The 23976-nt window shown below is 36.3% G+C and overlaps 1 protein-coding gene across 6 annotated transcripts; it reads left to right on the top strand.

Annotated features, from left to right (window-relative positions):
• The first annotated feature begins 11978 nt into the window (after nucleotides 1–11978).
• On the top strand, nucleotides 11979–17898 carry LOC110744425 (Pentatricopeptide repeat (PPR) superfamily protein). Of its 6 annotated transcripts, none has more exons than XM_088249301.1 (3): nucleotides 11979–14308; nucleotides 16584–16685; nucleotides 16788–17898. In XM_088249301.1, the coding sequence occupies exon 1, from the start codon at nucleotides 12169–12171 to the stop codon at nucleotides 14161–14163; it is 1995 nt and encodes a 664-aa protein (XP_088105427.1). In that variant the 5' UTR covers nucleotides 11979–12168; the 3' UTR covers nucleotides 14164–14308; nucleotides 16584–16685; nucleotides 16788–17898. The 6 variants fall into 6 exon arrangements, with proteins under 6 accessions (XP_088105427.1, XP_088105426.1, XP_021800087.1 ...); XM_088249300.1 differs by having other exon boundaries at nucleotides 11979–14304; nucleotides 16519–16685; nucleotides 16788–17897; XM_021944395.2 differs by having other exon boundaries at nucleotides 16519–16685; nucleotides 16788–17897.
• The last annotated feature ends 6078 nt before the right edge of the window (nucleotides 17899–23976 follow it).

Genomic DNA, 23976 nt, shown 5'->3' with positions numbered 1-23976 from the left:
ACAATACCAGGAGGAGGATCAACTAGAGTCTAGACTTTGTTGGTATACGTAGAATCCATTTCGGATTTCATGGTTCCAAGCCATTTCTATGAGTCAATGTCTGACATTGTCTCATTGTAGTTCGAAGGGTCTTCGATATCCTTACAATCACTTAGGAGATTCAACTCTCCTTTGTTGTCATGAAGGAAACCATAATACCTTTTAGGCATTCTGCTAACCCTTCTTGAACTACGTGGAGTCTGTGTTACAACAAGTTTGTGGATCTGGGATTGCACTTAGTTCAGTGTTGATTTCTAGCTCATTGGACAATTCCTTGAGTTCTATCTCATGTCCCCCTTTTCCCATCAAGAGTGTATTCCCTTTTAGGAAGGTAGCTGACCTTGTGACAAACAACTCTTGCTCGTCGATGTGATAGAAGTGATATCCCATAGTTTCCTTTTGGATACCCTATAAATCTACACTTCACTAACCTTGCATTTAGTTTATCCGCATATTGCCTTTACATATGCTGGACAACCCCAAATCTTGATCTAATCAAGACTTGGTTTCTTCCCAAAACACATTTCAAATGGAGTTTGTGGAATGGATTTGGAAGGCACTCTATTTAGCAAATGAATTGCAGTTTCAAGTGCATATCCCTAAAAGGATATAGGTAAATTAGTACAGCTCATGGAACTCATTTTAGAAACTCCATTATGTTGTGGAATTCCTGGTGGAGTTCATCATGATAAGATGCCGTGTTCCTTGAGGTAATCAAGAAACTATGTGCTTAAGTATTCACATCCTAGATCGAATCTAAGGATTTTAATACTCTTGCTTGTTTGGTTTTCAACTTCATTTCTGAATTCCTGAAACTTTTCAAAATTCATATTTATGCTTCATTAAGTATAAATACCCTAACCGTGAATGATCATCGGTAAAGGTAATGAAGTATGAATAACCGCCATCTGTGTTTGTATACAAAAATCCACAAACATCTTAGTGAATTAATCCCAACAGTTCTGTAACTCTTTCTCCTTTACCAGTGAAAGGAGACTTGGTCATTTTACCATGTAGACAAGATTCACAAGTAGGCATATGAACATGATCAAATGATCCAAAAGGTTCCATCTTTTGCCATCCGGTGAATTCTATCTTGGCTAATGCCTCCAAGTTTAAGGTGTCACAATTTAGTTGATGTATCCACATCTCTAGGCCTCTCAGGTCTAGTTGCATCTTTATCCATATACAGTTAATGCTACCATTCATTTCTTAAATGAAAAGAGACCATCAATCAAAATTGCATAAGCAACGATATGATTGATATGTGAAATAGAACAAAGAATTTTGTCAAACAAAACATTAACTCCATCTCTTAAAATATAGAGACGGATATTAAGTTCTTTACACATCCAGAAATGAAATAACAATTATTTCAAATTCAGGTCTTCTTCAGAGGGTAGTCTGAGATGTTAGGTGCCTATTGCATTGGCAACTACATTAGTGCTACTTCCCACAGTCAGCACCATTTCTCATTTTCCAAGTCTTCTACTCCCACTAGTCCATGCACACAATTGCATATATGTTGACTAGCTCCTGAATCTATTCAGTTTAGAAGCTTTAACTGTAATTACTAATTTTAGAACAAGAGAGTGACCTTCCGAAGGTTTTTCTCTTGAGGCTTGCAAGGCATCTCTTGAAATTTCTCTTCCAATGTCCATCCTTGCCTTAGTGAAAACAAGTACCTTTAAGTTACTTGTCTTTCTTTTGTATTCTTTCTTCCTTGGGTTTTTAGAAAACTTTTCTTCTTCTTTCCTTTATCCTTACCTTTTGTTTGGATTTGGAAGAAGAAGAACCCTTCTAAAATTGCAACTATCCTTTTAACCCTTTATCTTTTGAGATATTCATTTAAGCTACTATAGCCATATTGAGTAGCTCATATAGGGTATCATTCATCTTTCCCATATTATAGTTCATAACATATTGGGATTAACTAATGATAGGGATGAAAGAAAGAATCTTGTTGAACTTCAACATCAAAGAAAAATCCATATTTTCCAATATCTTATGTAATGATATTACATTGAGATCATGTTGATTAACCGGGAACCCACTTACCATTCTTGTCACAACAAGTTCACATATGGTATTGTAAGCTAGGAGTAGCTTCACCTTTTCATGGATGCCAACATGTAACTTTTACCTCGGTTGTCATCTGACACATGCTTCTTATAAGCCTTTGTCTCCTCCTCAATGGCATATGGACCAAGAGGGGTATGTGGTGGGGTTTTCTTATACACAACTAATTTCATCCAATTATAGGACAAGTTGGTGTTTGTGCATCAAACCGGATAGTTCGTGTCATCTTGGACGTTTGAGTCAAGTATCTTTGAGATTGGGTTTGTGATGGTTAATTTGAAATTCTGCAAAACGTAAATAGATTTTAATTTAGATTAATCTTCTACCAAGGACTTAGGGTCTTTAAGTCATGATGGTAGCTCCCACTATTTTTGGCAAATTTCATATCCCTCCTGAAATCCGAGAGTTTCCGTTGAAACTCTTAGTGGGGATGGGAGTCTCACTTTCACATAGTTTTCCTCAACCTAACAGTTTGTTGGATTGCTATGATACTAATGAGAGGATACTCTTATCCAATCACATCATTAATGTGAATACCCATCACTATGGCCTCTAGAGAACTAGACCTCAACCTAACAGTTTGTTGGTTTCGTTCGTCTTAGTTAAGTTATTCCCACCATGCTTGTGGGTATAGGGTTTCAAGTATGACCTCAACCTAACAGTTTGTTGGCCACACTCGTTATCTATCCGCACTACATCAAGTATGTGTAATAGGCTTCCCTTGGATGGTTACAAGTACTGGATGTTGCCTCACTGAGGTCCAACAAGGTGTAAATGTGCCACCCAATAAGAGACTACCACGGTGGAAGGCCACAAAATAGCATTCGAAGTGCCATTTCGCTTATCAACTTAATATTGCTTTGAGGGTAGTTAAATTGGTCTCATTTTAATCCAATTTTAATCCTGTTAAAATTACCTATCTAATCTCATTAAATGGTTCCCATTGCAATATATTAGTAGCACATAATACTCCCACTAAATGTTTTAGAAACCATTTGCTTGAGATAGTGGGAATACATGATACTACTAATTGATTAATTATCATCATTACCGAACATTCCAATTGCATTGGGCTTATAGGATGATTATGGACTTTCTTGTTGATCCAACACGAGCCACCATGTTGGATCATGGTCTTGGAAGGTGATTCATTTTAATTACGCGCGCATAAAAATAAATTAGGCATGAAAGCCATTTCATTATTACATAGCCAAATAAATTAGGCATGAAAGCCATTTCATTATTACATAGCCAATCAAAATCGAATACATATCCAATAAGCGGCCAATCACATAGCTCAATTGTTTGGTCTAAGTCCATAACCATCCTTTAATTATTTAAACGCTTTAAACAATTAAACTAGCAATGTAAATACATGCTCTTGGGTTGCATACATATATATGGGTTTAATTCAAGTGGTAACCATATTCAAATAAAATAAATTTACCATGGAGTGAAAACATTTTACTACAATAGTAAATGTAATTGTAGAAACCTTTTAGGCATAGTTACATTTATCATATATTGCAACTAGGTCTAAAACTATTCAACAATTAATAATGGATCCAAAGTTGATCCACTAGGGTGTGGGGTTAAAGCATGCATTTGTATAATACAAAGTGGTGATCATAATTTTTTCAACTAAGTGAATAATCATGAATGTGACTAGGTAGGCCAACCACACTCACCAAAGTAATCAAAATTAATTTTAGTGTGGTAGGTAAAGAATTAGTGATATGAATAAATTGATCAACTTTTGCATTTTATATCAAATCACCAACATTTATACCTAGAAAGCCCCACACACTCACCAAAGTAATCTTATTAATTTTAGTGTGGTGGGTAAATGTTTATTGAGTGGAAACATTTTTGAAAAACTTTTAATTTTATAATAAAACACCATCATCAACTTTTGACCTATTTTGGTGGAAAATTCCACTAAACAAAATCATCAAGATTAGCCACCTAACTTATGGATCAAAAAGATCCCATAACAAGAACATCAAGAACACCAAGAACATGCATATGAACTTATATGAATGTTCATGCTATTTCCGGAAAAATCCATATTCCATTTTAACCATCTCATGCTCTTAATATCATATATTTCATGAAGTTAAAATCATGGGAGTTTTAATGCAACTATGCTCTAATATTCATATACATATATGAACACAAAGAGAGCATCAATCATCAAAACACAAATCCGGAAATCCAAAATCTCAAACAACCCCTTTCACTCCATTTGATTTTTATTCAATCATATCAAAATAAATCAAGTATAACTATTATACTTTTAAATGAATTCACAACCCATATATGCATCTCTAAACCCCAAAAACATATCAAGTTCATGACCTATGGCTCTGATACCAATTGTAGGATTTTCAAAACATTTTTTCAAAGTTCATTTGAATATTAAACATGCATTTAATCAAATTAATCGCAGCGGAAGTCTAAGGTGGTTGTTTAAATTCAAAAACAAAACTTCTTCCAAGTATCTTAAGCCATGAACATTGATATGTTTTTCATAAATGAAAATTCAAGAGAAAGGATAAGATCTAATTACCCTTGAAGCAATTTGTGTTTGGTCTTCTCTTGATGATTTCCTCTTTGTTGATCTCCTCTTTGATCTTTGCTCCTTAATCTTTCTCCTCCATGTGAGCCACAAAAGTATATGGCCTCTAAGTCTCCACACCAATGGAACCTTGAGATGAGAAGAAGTATCTTGAGAATACTTGGATGCTAGTGCAAGATTCTCAAGATTGGTTTCAATCTAAACCACTTTGAAAAATGAAAGTATTTCACTCTTGAAAACTCTCCTTTTTCTCTCTTTGATCTCCCAAACCTATTTGGTTGATGTTGGATTGTGTTTGTGTGTTAATGAGCTTCTGGAAACAATTCCCATACACATTCACTTAACCATTTTCGGCCAAATCCCATTGGGCTTCCAAAATTGGGCCTTATGACACTTAAACCATAATTTATAGGTGTCTTAAGCCCTTGGGCTTGATACCCAACCATTTGGACTTCCCTCTAACTATTATCGAGGCCCAAATACGTTTTTACACGTAGTAAATCATCCACATCAAATCAATCAAATTGATTTCCTCATTCTCATTTGTATTACTCAAAGTTAACCATTTAAGGTGTGCGATCCATTAGGTTCTAATTAGCAAGGAAGTGGGAAAATATTAGAACTCTTTCTAACCAACTGGAATTAAAACCCCTTTTTAATTCTTCCTTTATTTGGATCGATCACAATCAATCCTAGGACTTCCACAAGCCAAGAGTGACATCTAGCAATATATCAAGGCTACCCAAGCTAACCAGAATAGATGAAGAACCTATTCAGTTGGAATTGCAATGCAATACGATCCTTCTCTTATACAATGTTTCAAATCATATTATTAGGGTACGGATTGTTTATGTCAAACCCCTAATATGATTTATAACCTCATGTGATTCAAAAGAACATGATTAAGAACAACTTTCTAAATCAAGCTCAAAATACTTTGGCCAAAGATTTACTGAATCACATCTTGAAACATTCTCCTTCTTTATCGAAAGTAGAGATTCCTTATTGTACATTCACATGCCCCTATGATGAATTAAGAGATCCCAACAACACTTAAGACAAATCTTTTACGGCTTGCCTTTAAGAGCTATCAAAGATCAATAACGCATCACAGGACAACCATGATGCCTCAGGTCTAAGGACTAATTTGCATTGTTGCAACTATGAGTTCTCATTTGACATATAGATAAATACTCCATATGAGAACTACGGTTGATCGCGTTCAGTGTACTCATTCACTAATGAGCACCCACATACTTGTATTAGTGTCAACTACACAAATGGTTTGAGACTAACCATCCTCCCAATTGAGCATACATAATATGTGCTAATCTTGACGGTTTATCAATGCCCATTTGATAACCTATGATTAGGAACATTTTGGGATGCTACAGTTAGAGATTAAAGGTCTCCCGAATCTAATCTTCTTTAGATTACTTTATCTCTTATTTAGCATACCCGGGACATTTGTTTCTTTACACGATGTAAAAGATAACAAATAAGTTTGCCCTTTATATATCATATACGAAATGTATTCTAAGGAGATTACATCAAATGTATTGGCTCTTAGGGCACATTTCTAACATATACCTCAAATGAGTTTGGAGTGTTTTGTGAAGAACATGGAATTATACATGAAGTTACTCCACCATATTCACCCCAATCTAATGGAGTAGCTGAAAGGAAAAACAGAACCTTGATGGATATGGTAAATTCTATGCTCCTTAGTAGTGGACTACCTGAGAATTTGTGGGGGGAAGCAATGCTAACTGCTTGTTTCATACTCAATAGGATAACATTGAAGGATAATGAGAAAACTCCTTATGAGTTATGGAAAGGAAGATCACCTAACCTTAGAATCCTAAAAGTGTGGGGGTGTTTAGCTAAGGTACTTATACCCGATCCTAAGAGAAAGAAAATAGGTCCTAAGACTATAGATGCAGTTTTCCTTGGTTATGCAAAAAATAGCAGTGCAAATAGGTTCTTGGTGTTTAATTCTGAAGTAAAGGAGATTGCAAACAACACAGTTATGGAAGCTAGAGATGCTACATTTTTTGAAGATATTTTCCCGTATAAAACAAGAATTTCTAAGGAAGTACAAATAAGTGAGAAACCTTCTAGCTCAACTACGATCGGAAATTTGGAATCTCAAGAACTTAGAAGAAGCAAAAGAGCGAGAGTTGAGAAGAACTTTGGAGATGATTTTTATACTTTTCTAGTGGAAGGAGATCCCACTACTTATAAGGAAGCCGTAATGTCTGTAGATGCACCATTCTGGAAAGAGGCTATAAATGATGAGTTTCAATCGATAATCCAAAATAATACATGGATGTTAACGGATTTGCCTGCTGGAAATAAAGCGATAGGGTGCAAGTGGGTGTTTAGGAAAAAGTTGAAACCAGATGGAAGTATCGATAAGTACAAAGCGAGATTAGTAGCTAAGGGTTTTACACAAAAGAAAGGGATAGATTATTTTGATACTTACTCACCTGTCTCTAGGATTACCACCATAAGGACTTTGATAGCTTTAGCATCTGTGCATAATTTGGTGATTCATCAAATGGATGTAAAGACGGCATTTCTAAATGGAGACTTAGATGAAGAGATCTATATGGAGCAACCAGAAGGATTCATAGTTAAGGGCCAAGAACACAAGGTTTGCAAGTTGGTTAAATCATTATATGGCCTAAAGCAAGCCTGGTATAGTGAAAGGACGTCAAAGACGCTGTCCTAAAGCCTTTGTAGCCTCCCTACGTGCAGGTAATGACGGTCTACAAGACTCCAAGATACGACCCCAATACGCAGGCTTAAGGTCCGCTATGAGCACGTTCACAGTCGGATAGAGATTTCCAAGCCACAGAACCGTTGCCCAAAAATAATATAGAAAGTAGGGAATATATGAAAGTATGAGAATAGAGAAATCTGATTGTGGTGTGTTGAAATGTGAAGGAGGAGTGGCCTTTTATAGGCATCCAATACTCGTAACCTCCAGACACATTTAACCAGAAAAGTTGGTGCAATGAATAGAAAATAAAAACTGAAAATTAAGCAATTTGTAACTCCCATAATAAATAAAAGAAAACAGCCAAAATTAAAACAGAAAATAAAACATTAAAATTTAAAATCCTTTCAAATAATAACAGAACCAAACACTTGTAGGTCAACAAATCAAGCCAAACATCCCTCAAAACATAGCACTCTCGAGATTCACTAACAGATCCAGAATTAACCCAACCAATACATCCAAAGGACAGCAGCCAACAAATAAGGAATGAGAAAACCCATTCCACAACCAGGAGGAAAAGAACCAAGAATCTGGAAGGAGGTGGTGCAAGCACCCGAGCTAGAGCTCTACACACCTTCCAATAAATACGCGCCAAAACGCGTTTAAAATTTGCAGCTGCAAACCAAGGGTGATGCCAGATCAAAAGGAAGGTGAAGGAATCCAGATGAGCCATGGATTTTGGGTCGGTATGGAGCAAGACCTCTGAAATTTGACCTCAGGCACGGGCAGTCCCCGAGAATGAATAGATCTGAGTAGATCTAAACAGGAGCACCAAAATTAGAGCCCACCACCGCATAGACTGCCGATGGAACAACTAGACAACCACGAACCCACCAAGATCAGCCACCAGTTGCAGTAGAAAGGAGGGTAAGGAGAGATCTGGGCCAAAACCAAACTAGAACAAGGCAAGAGAAAAGTGCGTGAAAAAAAAAAAACCGCAACAGGGGTAGAGAGAGACAATAGAGAGGAGGGTTGTGAGGAAGGGAAGGGAGGGGAAACGGAATGGGTTGGAAAAATGAAAATGGCCACCAACCCCCAAAGGGGGCGGCAGCTGAGCTTTCAGAGAGAGAGAGTTTTCTTTTAGCTAGGGTTTCAAAGAGAGAGAGTTTTTTTTTCATGGAGATGAGAGCTTCCGGAGAGCCTTGGTTCCATTTTTTGGTCATTGGGATAGTCTTCTGTAGGTCTTTTTGTCGTGAATGGATTTCTTGGATCAAATGCCCACAAGTATTCGATCAAATGCCCATTAAGTGTTTGATTAAATGCTTCAATATTGGTGATATCAATGCAGCGAGAGCACAATTTATTGTTATTGACAGGACCCGCCCCAAATTTCTCGAAATCCGTGACGAATCCTGTGGATTTTCCGACATCCACCCGATGCCAGGCCCACTTACTAACATTATCCTCTTCTCCAAAAACAAAGGAAAAGAGGGTCGAGACTTTCTACCAAAATTTCGGCAGAGTCTCCCATAAAAATGGACATTTGCCAAATTATTTTCACCTATAAAAATAAGGCTTATTTACTGTAGTACCCCCTGAAACTTTGGTCAAATCTCACTTTACCCCCCCAAAGTTAAAATGACTCACTTAACCCTCTTGACCGTGGTTTTGTGTTCCACTTTACCCCCCACCGTTATCTCCGTTAATAACTCTGTCAGTTTTGATGAAGTGGCATGGCTATTTTAGTCTTTTTGCAACAAGTTCTGATGTGTCATATGAAGAGCCCACTTTTTTTTTCCTTAAGTGGAATAAAAAAAAAATTATTTGAAGAAGTAGAATAAAATAATGTAATTCTTTTTTTTCTTCTTTTACTTTTTTCCTTTCTTTCTCTCTCCCCATATGGATCTATCTGGTTCTCTTTCAAATTCAATCCTCATCCTCAACAATAACAAAATCTTTTAGTTATTCACACCCAAACCCAAAAACTCATAAACTCAATTCACCAATTTCCCCCATAAACAACTCCCAAAAATAATGAAAAATATGATTTTGGCCCTTTTGATTAGCCTCTTGTTTGCTTTGTCAAATGGGTATGGAGGAACCAAGGTTGGAGGCAGGCGACAGATCGAAGACGTGAAGACGAACAAGGAGGTTCAAGAGTCGGGGAGGTTTTCGATGGCGCAAGACAACCAGAGCCAGCGAAAGAGTCACCAGAGCAATGTCGGCAAAGAGATTCAGTTCTTGGAAGTGGTGGAGGCGCATAGGCGGATGGTTTCTGGGATCAAGTACTATCTCAAGGTCTTTGCCGTGAAGGTGGTGAAGCTCGAAACAGAGAAAGAAAAAGGGAGAGATAAAGAGAGATAGGGAGGATTTGTTGGGGAGGGGGTTGGGTACAGAGAGAACGAGGGAGAGAAGAGAGAAGGGGAGGGGAGAGAAATATCTAAACTTTTTTTTTTCTATTTGTTATATTTATTAAAATAAAATATTTTATTATTTTTTTACACATGGCATACAAGAGTGGGTCCTATTTGTGCCATATCAGCGTTTTAACAGAACTTTTTAACAGAGTTAACAGTGGGGGGTAAAGTAGAACACAAAACCACGATCAAGAGGGTTAAGTGGGTCATTTTAACTTTCGGGTGGTAAAGTGAGATTTGACCGAAGTTTCAAGGGGTACTACAGTAAATAAGCCTAAAAATAATTCCATAGTTTAAAATTTTCCCCAAACTTCAGCATGCACAGTCTACCATCCAGGCACAGTCATAAAAAGTTGAAAAGACTCAATCCACCCTCATTCATCAGTCTAACACGAGTTTCAGCCTCGTCACAACCACAACACTTTTTAACCACATCCTTTTAGTAAAAATTAGAATATAAACAGGCATTTAAACTCGCCTAAGTTCCAATCGGGCTTCAGGCCACTGACAAATTCAAAACCAAACTTAATAAATCTAATAAATAGGATATGATCCCTATGACCAAATTAAAGTCCAGAAATATAATTGATCTTGTGGCTGCACCTAGGTAAGATCCCAGGCTATCTATGTACCCTTACTGAGAGATCAAGCCACACGTAGTTCTACGATCAATAATCACCAACTAGATAACATACAATTATTTTCAATAATATCAACAAGTAAATTTAAGAATCATCTTTTCCCTTTAAATAAAATCGTAATATCTCAACCCAAGAACAACAGACCCATTTTTCTTTACTCACTCTATACTTAAGACTCATAACTCAACAACCCTATCCCTTTAACACTGCACTTAAGCTATGCACAATTCTTTTAAACATTACTCTTAACTCAACAACCCTATCCCTTTAACACTGCACTTAAGCTCTACGCAACGATGCCACTAAATTCCCCAAAATCCTTCTTGAACAAAAAGTGACTAAAGTGCCCCTACACCCAAGGGCAAAAATGTAATTTCACCCAAAAAAAATATTAATTGAACAGTGATTTTGGGACGGGGTGTTATAATTTAAGTGTATCTAAACAGCCCCAAAATCACCAAAACTGTCCCAGCAAGCCTCTCTTCCATTTCCCTACGAATTTAATCTTTTTGCATTCATTATGTTTTCTCATTTCTGTTTAGGTTTTTTTTCCATTATGAGTAGCTAAATCCATAATTAGGGTTTTGATGTAAGCTAACATAAATATTCTGGGTTTATAAATTTCAAGTTTCAAGTTTTATTCATGATTCATGTTCTTATTCATTATGCCTACCTGCCTATATGCTAATCGGAATGCCAAGCTACCATTCAGATTTGTGTATTTTGGTTGAAACTGAAGTAGACACCTCTTTGTTACACCTCTTTTAGACTTGTTACTTCAATTCTTATAACCTAGAATTGGATTGTAATGGCGAATCAAATGTCCTAGTCTAAAAATTTGTTTTTCAACCCTTAGGACCACTCTTTGTTACACTTGTTTACTTACTTTCGTTTGAAATTTCATGCTGTTTGTTTGTTTTCACAATCACAAGCACTCTCTCTCACTTCAAATTCCAATTCCATTTTGCTTCATTTGTTTTGACAATCACAACCACTCACTTAAAATTCTGTTTTAGACTTAATTTTCTATTTTCTTAAATTTGGTAATCTAAGTACATAATTAAGTTTAACTTCTCAATCCTCATGAGTATGACTTCGTACTTGTCTTGCTATACTACTAATTGGCCTTTATAATTGCGAGTAACACAACACGAATGAAAGAGTAGGAGGAACTAATTGCCTAAAAAACCAATGATGACATACATGGACTTAGAGCTAGTTTGTTATTGCTGTGCTGTAAAAAAAAATTATTTATGCTGTGCTGCAAGAATAAACAACTATAAAATAAAGTAGCTATGTGCTCCCTACTTGAGTTCCAATTTCCCAACTCATAATTTAAATTCAATTAAAGAGAATATCGCTTGTAAAACAAATAAAAAATTATCAAATTAAAAATAAAATATAAGTTCAAGGACCAATGAAGTTAAAAAGCCTCCAAAAAAATAAAGTTAAAAACCCTAACTCTGTTTTCAAAACACAAATTGAAAAGAAAAGAAAAAAAAAGAAAAAGAAAAAAAAAGGTAAAACTCCGTGTTCCCCCGCGCGAAGAACCCTTTGAGGCCTCGCTTGCCCTTACTCGTGGTATCTCAGTCAGCCAGCCTTATCGTCTTAAAAGAGAAACATCGTAGAAGTTATGATGCATTGGGGTTTCCTTGCTCTGAAGGTTTATTGCAGAAACTGTGCTCTTTGATGAACTGGGTGCTGAGCTTCTCTCTACCCAAAACCAGTCGTCTAATTTGCCGCGGCCTTCACTTGGGTAAGCAATTCTCAAGCCCAAGTTCTGAGAACATTATTTTTAGAGCAATTTGTGTTAATCTCAAACAGAGGAGATGGAAATTTCTAGAGCAGATATCACCCACTCTTACCAATTCCTTAGTAAGTCGTGTTGTTCTCGAGTTTCGAAACTCCCCACAGTTGGGTTTAGAATTTTACAATTGGGTTCGAGAGAACAAGAGCTTTCCTCACTGTTTAGAATGTTCTTGTACTGTAATTCATGTGTTGGTCCATTGTAGGAGATTTGATGATGCCTTGTCTCTTATGGAGAATCTAATGATTGCAGATGGTCTGCATCCATTGGATGTTTTGGAAGGGTTGGTTAGTAGCTATGATGAAGCTTGTGGTTGTTCAAGCCCTGCAGTGTTTGATGCACTTGTGAGGGGTTGTACTCGATTCGGGCAGACCGAAGGTGCTTATGAGGTAATTAAGAAGCTGAGGATGGATGGTTATTGGGTTACGGTTCACGCTTGGAATAACTTTCTTAATCATGTACTGAAGTTGAATGAAATTGCTAGGTTTTGGAAGCTGTATAAAGAAATGGTTTCATATGGGTATGTTGAAAATGTCAATACCTTCAATTTGGTTATTTATGCTCTCTGTAAGGAATGCAAATTACTAGAAGCAATGTCGGAATATTATCGTATGTTGAAGAGTGGAATTTGGCCTAGTGTTGTTACTTTTAACATGATTATAGATGGAGCGTGCAAGATGGGTGATATGGAACTTGCCTTGAAGCTTTTGAGGAAGATGAGAGTAATGTCGGAGGAGTGTGTTACGCCCAATTCAGTTTCGTACAATTGTATCATTAATGGGTTTTGCAAAATTGGTAGTTTATCTTTTGCAGAGGAAATCCAAGTTGAAATGACCCAGGCAGGTGTTGAGTCCAATTTGAGGACTTATGCAACTCTAGTAGACGGGTATGCAAGAGGAGGGAGTTTGGAGGTGGCACTTAGATTGTGTGATGAAATGGTGGAAAGGGGTCTGACCCCTATCTCTGTTGTTTACAATTCAATTATCCATTGGCTTTGCAAAGAAGGAGATGTTGAGGAAGCATGTTTGTTATTTTCTGACTTGATTGACAGGCATATATGCCCGGATCAATTTACCTACTCAATCCTCATTAACGGGCTCTGCCGAAATGGGCTTGTGACTGAAGCACTAAGATTCCATAACCAAATTCTTGAGAAAAGCCTTGTCAAGGATGTTTTTTCTCATAATATCCTCATCAATTATATGTGCAAAAACAAAAACTTGATAGGGGCCATGCAATTGTTGGGCAGTATGTTTGTTCGTGGTCTACTTCCTGACACTGTCACCTATGGAACCTTGATTGATTGGTACTGCAAAGAAGGAAACATAGGAAGTGCAGTTCAAATTTATGGCAAACTGATAGATGTGCAGAAAAAACCTAATTTGGTGATATACAATTCCGTCGTAAATGGGTTATGCAAAGAGGCATCAGTGGATATTGCAAGAAATTTGATGGATGCATTACAGAGGATAGATTTTCTTGACATTATAACCTATAACACATTGATTCATGCATATTTAATCTATGGGAAGATTGATGAGGCATTTTTTTTGTTTCGGGAAATGGAAGAGGTTGGGATTTCATTCAATAGAGTCACTTACAATATATTGATCAATTTTTTGTGCAAGTTTGGGTGTTCTCAACAAGCAAAGGAACTTATGAAGGTAATGATTTCTAGGGGTATGGTTCCTGATTTTATAACATACACCACTCTTATTACCAATTTCAGTAAGAATTGCAGCCCAGAAGAAGTCATTGAATTACATGACTACATGGTGATTAAGGGAGTAATTCCTGATAGACAAACGTACAAACATGTTGTCTGTCCATTTCTTCTAGAAGAAAATGAAAATGCAAAGATTAGCACACAGAATTGAGTTTCGACAGTACAACGATGCGTATATTTGTCCTCCATCGTCCACTATAGCATGTGTTTTCGGCCAGTTGGTCCATAGAGAATGTGCTGGGCTTTCCAAAGTAACAAGAATCACACATTTATTCAACATTGTTTCTATCAGGCATGTAAGTTTTCTTTTTCTAGTATACTAATTTTTTATGCTACTCTAGTCTACAGACTACATCCATATAGATAACATATTGTAACCCTTGGCATATCAAGCCACGCACATATAAATTGTTTGTTCAAAATTGTGTGCAATACTGTTTCATCCTTTGGTTGATATTCCGGAGCTACTTACAACTCAGCAGTCATTGACAAACTTCTAGGCTTAGATATTCTGGTTTGGTGCTTCATTAGTTTTTTATGTATTAATTTGGGGTTCTTTCATGTGAGACATGCATAAGTTGCAATGTCTCATGTGGGTGCTTGTTTATAGGTTTAAGTTATTTCTGGTAAATTTTCTGTTTCTTGTGCAGTTGAGATTTTTTGTTTACTAGAGTTCAGTGAGGGTTAAAACCAATAACTGCGATGATTTCAAGGGTTGGATGTTGTTTTCGAATATCTCGGTTATAAGCAGATCAATTTTTATGGTTGGTCTACTTTTAATTTGTATGTTATTTTTGAGAAAGAACAACAAATTATTTTGTTCAAGCATTTCACGTCAACTAAACTACCGAGTTTAGTGTTTTATATGGAATTTGTGGTTTAAATGTACTTATTGCAAACTGGAAATTCATTAAAAAGCTTGCAAGATTGGTAAATCACGAGTTACTTCAATTACTGGGCTACTGTTAATAGACTATTATAGTCTTTACTAACAAAGAGTGGATGACGAGGCAGTTATTTCTGTTGAGCATCAACTATAGCTCACACCTTAAAACTTGTGGATAAAAATGTCTTCCTATTGTCTTGATTTTTACTCTTTGCACCTACTTGTCTCCTGCCGTAGCTAATTGGTTTTGTACTATCTGCAATGAATTTGAGTCACAAGATTAAACTTTGAAATTTTCCTTTCTGTTTATTTTTCCTTTTATAATAATAAAAGAGATGATTTGTATAATAAATCAGAATCATTGGCTTTGGTATTTATTTATGTGTTTTGGTGAACACGCTAGATTTGGTTTTTGCATGGACCTAGGTTAATTATGGTATAGAAAGGATTCAGCTGTTACATACTCTAGGAATATGTTTAAGAGGATTGAAGGTGATGACGTGGTCAGAGACATTGTAAGGGTCAGTACTTTGACTTCTTATCTTGTGTCGATAAATGTGCTAGTATTCATATAATAATTCTTCATACTCTTTGTCTAAGTTTTCTCACTGATATGGCCCTCTGGCATGTAGGTTGCACAAAGTTATTTGCAGAGCTCAATGAACTGCGTGGTAGTTTTAGGGTATTTTCATTCTTCATTTGGTGTATTTTATGCAAGAGTGCGGGGGAGAGTGGATCATGTTTTCTTATCCTGCCGGTTTAGCTGGAAATTATGATGTTTCTATTTAATGAGATTAATGTTAGTTAGGTGGCGCCACAACACTGTTTATCTTTTCTGGGTGAGAAATCTAAAGTATTGGGTGGTGGAAAGAATGCTAAAGTAAGACGGGGCTGTATGATGATGGCTATCATTTAAGCTATTTGGTTGGAATGAAACCAACATCTTCGAAGATTTTAGGTGGATGGAAGTGGAGGAGGTGTGGGGAAGGTCAAGTATTGGGCAGCACTTTGGGCACCTGTACAGGAACACTTCTATTTCTGTCATTGTTCTAGACTGGAAAGCTAAAGTGTCATGAATATGTTTAGATATGTTAAACTAGATGTAGCTTGAATTGTTTTTTTTCTCTCATAGATTCTTGGTGGATTGCTTATCCTCATTTCTGCACAGTTTCTCTTGTGAAATAAAATTACATCGTTTCATTTCAAAACTAAAAAATAAAATATTCATGTTTGATGGATAAACTTGGCTCTGACCTTCGATGGAATTTTTTTTTTTTCCAGAAACAGTTTTCAAATGTTGGTGATAGTTGTTGAACTTTAAAGAAAATTTTGTTTTCCCTTTTGGATTTATGATATCCTCCATTAGAAGACATGAACTTTCTGAATCTGTCTAGGCTTGTAATTGATTGACCCAAATAGGTTAATTGATCTTTGAAGATGACGATTTGCATTTTCTTTTCACAAATGTTCCATTATCCATGCCGTGAATTTTCATTGGGATTCTTGCTTTTGTTTTCGTAATTACTTCTCGAATTATAACTTTATGCTATGTTCATTTTCTTATCTGTTTTTTTAAAATTTTTGTCTCATACTTTGTTGTTTGGTTGCTTTTCGAAACAGTAAAAGTGCTTCCTACAGCTCATGACAGATGGAGACTAATAGAAAATTCATTAACGTTGTGATAGTGATTTGTGAAGCTGTAAAAATTATAGAATACAGGGAACAAGTACTGAAAATTCAATGCATCTGCTGTACTGCAAGGTCCTCTGCTGATTTTGTTGTGAATGGTACGTATACTTTGACCAGCTTTAGTTTTGTAAAGACAGAGAATTCTCTCTCTTTATGATTCTTGGTTTAAACCTAAAGTGAGTGAAATTTTGTTCATGCAGGTGCTTGAGTTCAAGTCTTGAAGAAGGGGAGGCTGCAAAACTTGTATTGGAATTGGATGGCTACTGTAACTTTGTCAACAATTAGGATTCTGCAATCAAGACATCCAACTGCAAGAGGGAGGCTACTTGGAAATATTCCTGCAGTAAATAATAAAGATAACACCGTTAACATGGAGTAAATTTTTGAGGGTGTGGCTAGGAGGAATATTTTCACTGATTAAAAAACATTAAAATTTAAAATTTAAAGGCAAAAAGTCACTTTGGCCCTTGTAGTTTGTTTTCCATTTTGGTCCGTGTGATTTTAATTTTGGCAATTGTACCCATGTAGTTTAATATCCTTGCAGTTGAAAGGGCACATCTAAATTTCCGTCCAATTTCTTGACACGATAACATGGAGGGATATTTTGGACGGAATTAGAAGACATCTTGATAGAATTTATAAAGTGCCTTTGAATTGCGAGAGATTTAAAATTATAGGCAAAATAGAAGGACCAAAAATGACTTTTTGAGCCCCTATCTTTTTACATGTGTTTGGGTGTAATGATTAAATTTTCTCTTTTTATGACAAAAAAAAGAAAGATTAAATGTTATTTTTTGTAGGGTTATTGATTGAAATAGTCTCCCAACTTTTTCTTCAATCTCATTTTGATCTACTAACTAAAATTTTCATTTCAATAGTTTCCCAACTCTCCATCTAGTATCAAATTAATCACATCATCGAAGTCTGTCAGTTTTGCAGTTAAATTCATCGGTAAAAGCGTCTTTTTGGGGCCCATCCAACTCCAGCGCAAACCTTGGTGCTCCTCTCTGGCTCTGCTGCTTCTTCACATGCTGAGCTTGTTGAGGCAAAGAGGAGTTCTTCCTCTTGCTGACGACTAATGTGATAAACTGAAAATCAGAATGAACAAAGTTGTGCGAGCTATCATTAATGGGTTTGTCTTGGAGACGTTGTGTCTATTCATCATTGCCCTTATGTCAAGTACGGAAACCAGGTTCACATCCTTCTAATTAATGATACAATTGAAGGTGTAAACAGGGTCAGTCTTGAGATTTTGAAGGCCCTGTGCAAACCTTAAACTGGGACCTCACAAACTTACACCATTACATAATGTCATACAATACATGTTTTTTTTCTTCTTAAAGTGACTAAAGTACCCCTACTTCCAAGGGCAAAATTGAAATTTCACAAAAGAATTGAATTTGATTAAATCGATTAAATTGGATCAGGGATGTTATAATCACCATGATTGTGACAATGAGTCTTTGTCATAATAGATCATATTCAGATATTAAATATTTTTTAACACCTAATTTATTTTGTATCAAAATTCCAATAACATCATTAATTGGATGCGACTTTTTTGGTTGAGTTAGTTGGATGCATTATTTTTGCAAAATTAAATATCTTTTTAACACCTAATTTATTTTGTATCAATATTCCAAGAACATCATTAATTGGATGTAACTTTTTTGGTTGAGTTAGTTGGATGCATTATTTTTGCAAAATTAAATATCTGAGCATATATAAAAAAAAATCGTGTACCACTTTACTAACCACATTTTTAATTGAGGTGAGCCCTATATATGGAAGTCTTATCTCTATGGGCACTTGAAAATAAAAAATCTACATGAGTAATTGAAGAGCTAGCGTCAAGTCAATGATGGGGACATACGCACGTGACAAGCAATGTTTGCACATAGGAATATAGGAATATAGATATTATTGGGGCAATCAGAATATATTCTTGCTGAAGAATATATATATATGTAGTGCCATGCATGTAGTTGAGAGATTCAGTGTCATCATTTGAGGAATGAGGTACTTAGTTGTTGGATCTATTTCAATGAAATCATGTGGTTGAGATTGATTTAAGTATTTAAACTTGTTTGTGTCTAATGACTTGCCAAAAACCCACATGTACGTACGCTTTACTACGTAGCAAGGCTACTAGGCTACTGTAACTCGTCCACGTATTATAATATGGATGGGCAATATGGTTAATATTTCCCACTTTTATGATATAATATCAATAAATATCCACTTATATATTCTAACAAATGAGTTATACCAAGTGACATACTCTCATACTACGTACACTATAATTACTCACACTTAAAGCATCCACAATGGGGTCCCTAAACCACCTTCTTAAACAAATTTTAGGGAGGAATTGGAAAAATACAACTCCAACCATGCTCCCTATTCACCTCCTAAAATAGAGAGACCTCTAGGAACTCCTAAATCTGAGGAGAGAGAAAGAACTCCTAGTAGCTCCCTATAATTTAATGATGTTTCGTTTTATGCATAGTTTAAACTTTTAATTAATACAAACTATTTTTTTTTTTTAAAATTTTATAGAGATGATAACCAATCATATTGAATTAAAAAATAACTATAGTATTTATGACTTCCTAATTTAGGGAGTATGATTGGAGTTCAAATTTTTTAGAGTTCCTAAATAACTTTTGTGTGTTTTTAGCTAAATTTTAACTAAAGAATAAGGAGCATGACCTTTGCCTACATAATTACTGACTAATTCCTTGTGATCCGGTATTTATTATTTCAGTGTGTGGTTGTGAAAGTAGCTGGGATATTGAATGTTGGTGTTGACATTAGACAAGCTGCTTTAAACAGTGGTTGCAACATTATGTGATTGAGAGACAGCATAGCAGTTTTTATCTTTCAACGAAAACAATAAGTTTCTGTTGAGGCACAAAAAATCCATGGTTGGGCCCGAATAAATTCCTAGCCCAAAATGATATATTATTGAAAAAGGACCCGATTTGGAGTACATGAAAGTCTGTCATGCACAAGCCACACCCTGCATGCCATGCCAAATAAAAATCTGTCATGCTAGAAATTGAGATTAAAGTTATAAAGATGCATTTAGCTCTGCAAATCCATGCCAATTATCCTATCAAGTGTCATAATTAAAAGCATGTCAAACGACATGCCATGCCAAGCGACATGCCGTGCCAAGCGGGAAATTATTATTTCACACCCAATCGCACTACAAGCTTAAGTGGGCTCAAGCCACTCGAATGCCCGGGGCTTGCTTGAGTGGGTTGTGGTATGGATGGTAACGAGTTGTCATGGGGCCCATTGATGAGTCGAGAAATGGAAGTCTCGGGTCGCTTGGGGGCCTCGGGACTCAAGCCCATTTTCTTAGGCCCCAACATGGGTAAGCACAAGAGAGAAGATAGCCCATTGCTTCAACTAAAGTAGCCCAACCAAAATAGCCCATAGCTCCAATTAGAATAAGCCAACCAAAAAGCCCAACATTTGACAAAGCCATCTCATCCATTGGATAGATCATGTGGTTGTCTTAAAAGACCCATATAATTAGAGTAAAAAGCAACACAAGCCTTGGCACTCAGCTGGGAGACAAAACCACGAAGGGGCTTGGGAAATCTACACGTGAGGGGCTGCTGGGAGGCTAAGGAACAAGTTCCAAGTGCAATAATTCAAGAGACCAAGGGATTTTGGCACGCAAGGAAGGATGCCATCCCTTAAACCAGCAGGCGCACCCATTTTCTTACCTTCATCAGATTTGGCCATGGAAAGAGGAAGAAAGAGGAGAAAGAAGATGGATGAAAATGGAAGCTCTCCTCTAAGGCAGCCACGGGAAGAAGCATTGAGCTCCCAAAAATCTCTGATTTTGTGGGATTGGGCAGAGCTAACTTTGCCACCATGAGGTAAGTCAAGAAGGAAAAGAAGAAAGGGAGAGGAAAGCTTAGCTAGATTGGGAAGAAACCATTAGGGTTTCTTGGAGAAGAACCCTTCCCAGCAGCTATAAATAGGACCCCTTCTACCCAACACAACACAACCCACAACCTTCAGAGAGCAAGCTTCCTCTCTCACATGCAAACCCAGTAATTTTCGTGTTATCCTTGCCCATTTCCTCTATTTCCCCTGTTCTGGCAGATTGGCATAGCTTTGACAGAGTCACCGTCAAGCTGCCGGAAACTGCTAAGATTATCCACAATTCTTCACCATCCTTCTCCCCCTTTATCAAACCTCCTTAGAATCCCTTTCTCTTTCCCTTAGAACCTCTGTCTCTCATAGGAACTCACAGCTCTCTCTCCTCAAGTGCTAAACCCATGATAATTTTGCTCCCATGTCATAATCTTCTCATGCAAAGCTAGAAGATTTATCTGTAATTTGTTGTTGTTTTCATTGGTGAAGGTAGCCAAAGAGTTTCCTAAGGCGTCATCACCCTTTCGAGACATCTTTGAGGCTATAATCTTCAAACTCGGACACAAAGGGGACACTTGCATCAGATTGCTCTTTACAGCAGCCCAACCCACTTGCTGCCGAAAGAAAAAGGCCCCTACAGTTTCAAAAAAAACAAACCAAAATTTTAATTTGACCCTAATTGTCATTATGGTGGTTTTGTTGCTAGCTAGGTCACATTTGCATATGACTCTGTTCTTTAAAGAAATTTTATTGGTCCTTTACGTAATAAATTTTCAACTATAATTTTTATAAAAAAAATTGTCAAATGATTAAAAAAGAGAGCCAAGGAGAGATATTGGTGATGATTATTACTTACAGAAAATAACGTGTTTGCCTTTTTAATTATTATGATTATTAATTGTTGTTAGCAAAAAAACCAAAAAAAAGAACTAAAACTATGATTGATCTACACAAGCGGGTTTTGAAGCCACGTCCTGAATGGAAGTTGAGGCCCTGCAAACCAATACAACTAGAAATGTCTTTGTGTCAAAAATTTGCTCGCTAAGTATATATACACATTTATTAATAAATACATATATTATACACATAAAAAATTTCGGGGGCCCTAAAAAATCAGGGGCCCTGTGCGGTGGCACCACTTGCACACGCTCAGGGCCACCCCTGGGCGTAACCAGAAACTTGTTTGATCCAAGTTGGAAGAGTGAGTTTTCTCTTTCAAATCGAATAGAAAGCTAGCTGTGTGTGTGAGTGAGAGAGAGAGAGAGAGAGAGAACCTGCAAAGATATATTTAGCATAGGTTTTGAAAGGCATTGGCGTTGTTAAGCTAGGCCATCATGGAAAGAAAATGGTGGGGTTTAAGTTTGGAGGTTGGGGAGGCTACTTCGTTAAGGAAAATACCAGAGGGAAGCCATAGTTCACCATCATCCAGATTTGGAGGAAACCCAGCCATTTTAAGCATAAGCCCACCAAACTTCAAACACCCAAAAAAACAAAACAAGAAGAAGCATGGGCTGACCTACGTGGAGGGCAGGCCGCCCAGCTGCCCGACCTATTTTGTGAATTCTCTCTCTCTCTTCTTTATGATCAAACTCTCTTGTGGGCTTTAGTTTTCTATTCTCTCTCTGTTGTGAGCTTCAGTTTCCTATTATATATATATATATATATATATACAGTTATTCTCTTATCCGGATGTCCGCACGTTATTATCGTACGGATCCTATTGTAAACAGGCAGGAAAACAGAGAGGGGTAGTACAAAATACACTGCGTCCGCACGATAATAACGTCCGGATGTCCGCATAAGAGAATTTCTGTATATATATATATATTATATGTCTCTTTATGAATTGAGTTTTTATTCTTCTTATTATTAATTTTTAGAATTTGAAAATGCATTGTATAGTATGAGTTTTGGTTATTTGTTGATAATATATTAATATTTGTGGGTGAGCTTTTGCTATATATATATATATATATATTTGTTGTATTGTATTTATTTGTTTTTTTTATAATCTTTTATTTATGTATGAAGATGCATTTGAGGGTAATGCTTATTACATCTATTGACTAGGTGTATTTTTCTATGTTTATTAATGAAATTCAATTGTATCATCAAGTTTTTAATGTAAATTTCGCTCGACCAGCTTTCGAATCCTAAATCCGCCACTGAAGAAGGAAAAAAAAAAAAAAGGTTCTCTTTGCAAATATGTGGAGCCCTAAAGAAATAGATAAAAGAGAAAATCCAAAAGACAAAGAAATAATTGTTTTTTCTTTTGTCAATAAAATAGAGAAAGATAGAGAAGGAAAAGCCAATTTCAAATTTGAAGCCTCAACAAGCTCAGCCTATGAAGAAGCAGGTGGGTGGGGGTGGGGATGGGGATGGTTGATACCTGGGTGGGAGAGAAAGGGAGAAAGAGATAGAGGAGAGAAAGAGAGAGAGAGAGCGATATTCTTTTTAGTATTTTCTTTATTTTTAGATAATTTTGCCTCAAAAAGATGGTTTTACCCCTTAAACAATAGGACCGTTTTGTTATTAAATGGAGAGTTGAAAGATTATTGAAATGAAAAATTTAGTTCGTAGATCAAAATGAAACTAGAGCAATAATTGAGAGACCATTTCGGTCAAAAACCCTTTTAATATAGAGTGTAGCGATTTTCTGACTGTTTTAGCCATTTGTATTCCAAATGATTATTTTATACAAAATTTCAGTGCAGGTTGCTAAAAAAGCCTGTATTGGTTTTGCACTATATTTTTATATATTTATTTCTTAGGCACTGGATTTTTTGGGCCTCGACAAGTTCTCTTTGTAAATATGTAGAGCCTTGAAGAAATAGAGAAAAGAGAAAACCCAAAAGACAATGAATTTTTTTTTTCTCTGGGTCAATAAAACAAAGAAAGATGGAGAACAAAAAGCCAATTTCAATTTTGAAGGCTCAACAAGCTTAGCCTATGAAGAAGCAGATGGGGAGCCGGTAGTTGGGGGGTGGCGATAGGTTGATATACCCGGGTGGGGGAGAAAGGGAGAAAGAGATAGAGGAGAGAGAGAGAGAGAGCGATATTTTTTTTTCGTATTTTCTTTGCTTTTAGATAATTTTGCCTAAAAAATATGGTCTTATCCCTTAATTTCACAGAATAATTGATAGACTTTGATGGTAGGACTGTTTTGATATCAAATAGAGAGTTAGAGGACTATTGAAATAAAAAATTTAGTTCGTGAATCAAAATAAAACTCGAGCAATAATTGAGAGACCATTTAGATCAAAAACCCTTTTAAATATAGGAAAATGATTTTCCCACTCCTCTTTTATCCACCTACACTCCTTTTTGTTTAGAAACATGGAGTGTAAGTGGATAAAAAGGGAGTGGGAAAATCAGTACCCTTTATAGAGGGATCCGGATCCTCTGCTCTGATTTTCTCTGCCATGATCTACTATACTTTTGTTCTTCATACGCCACATCATTAAAATTTAATCTAACGGATTTAAAAGTTGA

This window comes from Prunus avium, chromosome 2 (genome assembly GCF_965620075.1).
Source record: "Prunus avium chromosome 2, drPruAviu1.hap1.1, whole genome shotgun sequence".
In the NCBI taxonomy this organism is placed as follows: domain Eukaryota; kingdom Viridiplantae; phylum Streptophyta; class Magnoliopsida; order Rosales; family Rosaceae; genus Prunus; species Prunus avium.
This window is presented reverse-complemented; position numbering and strand designations above follow the sequence as displayed.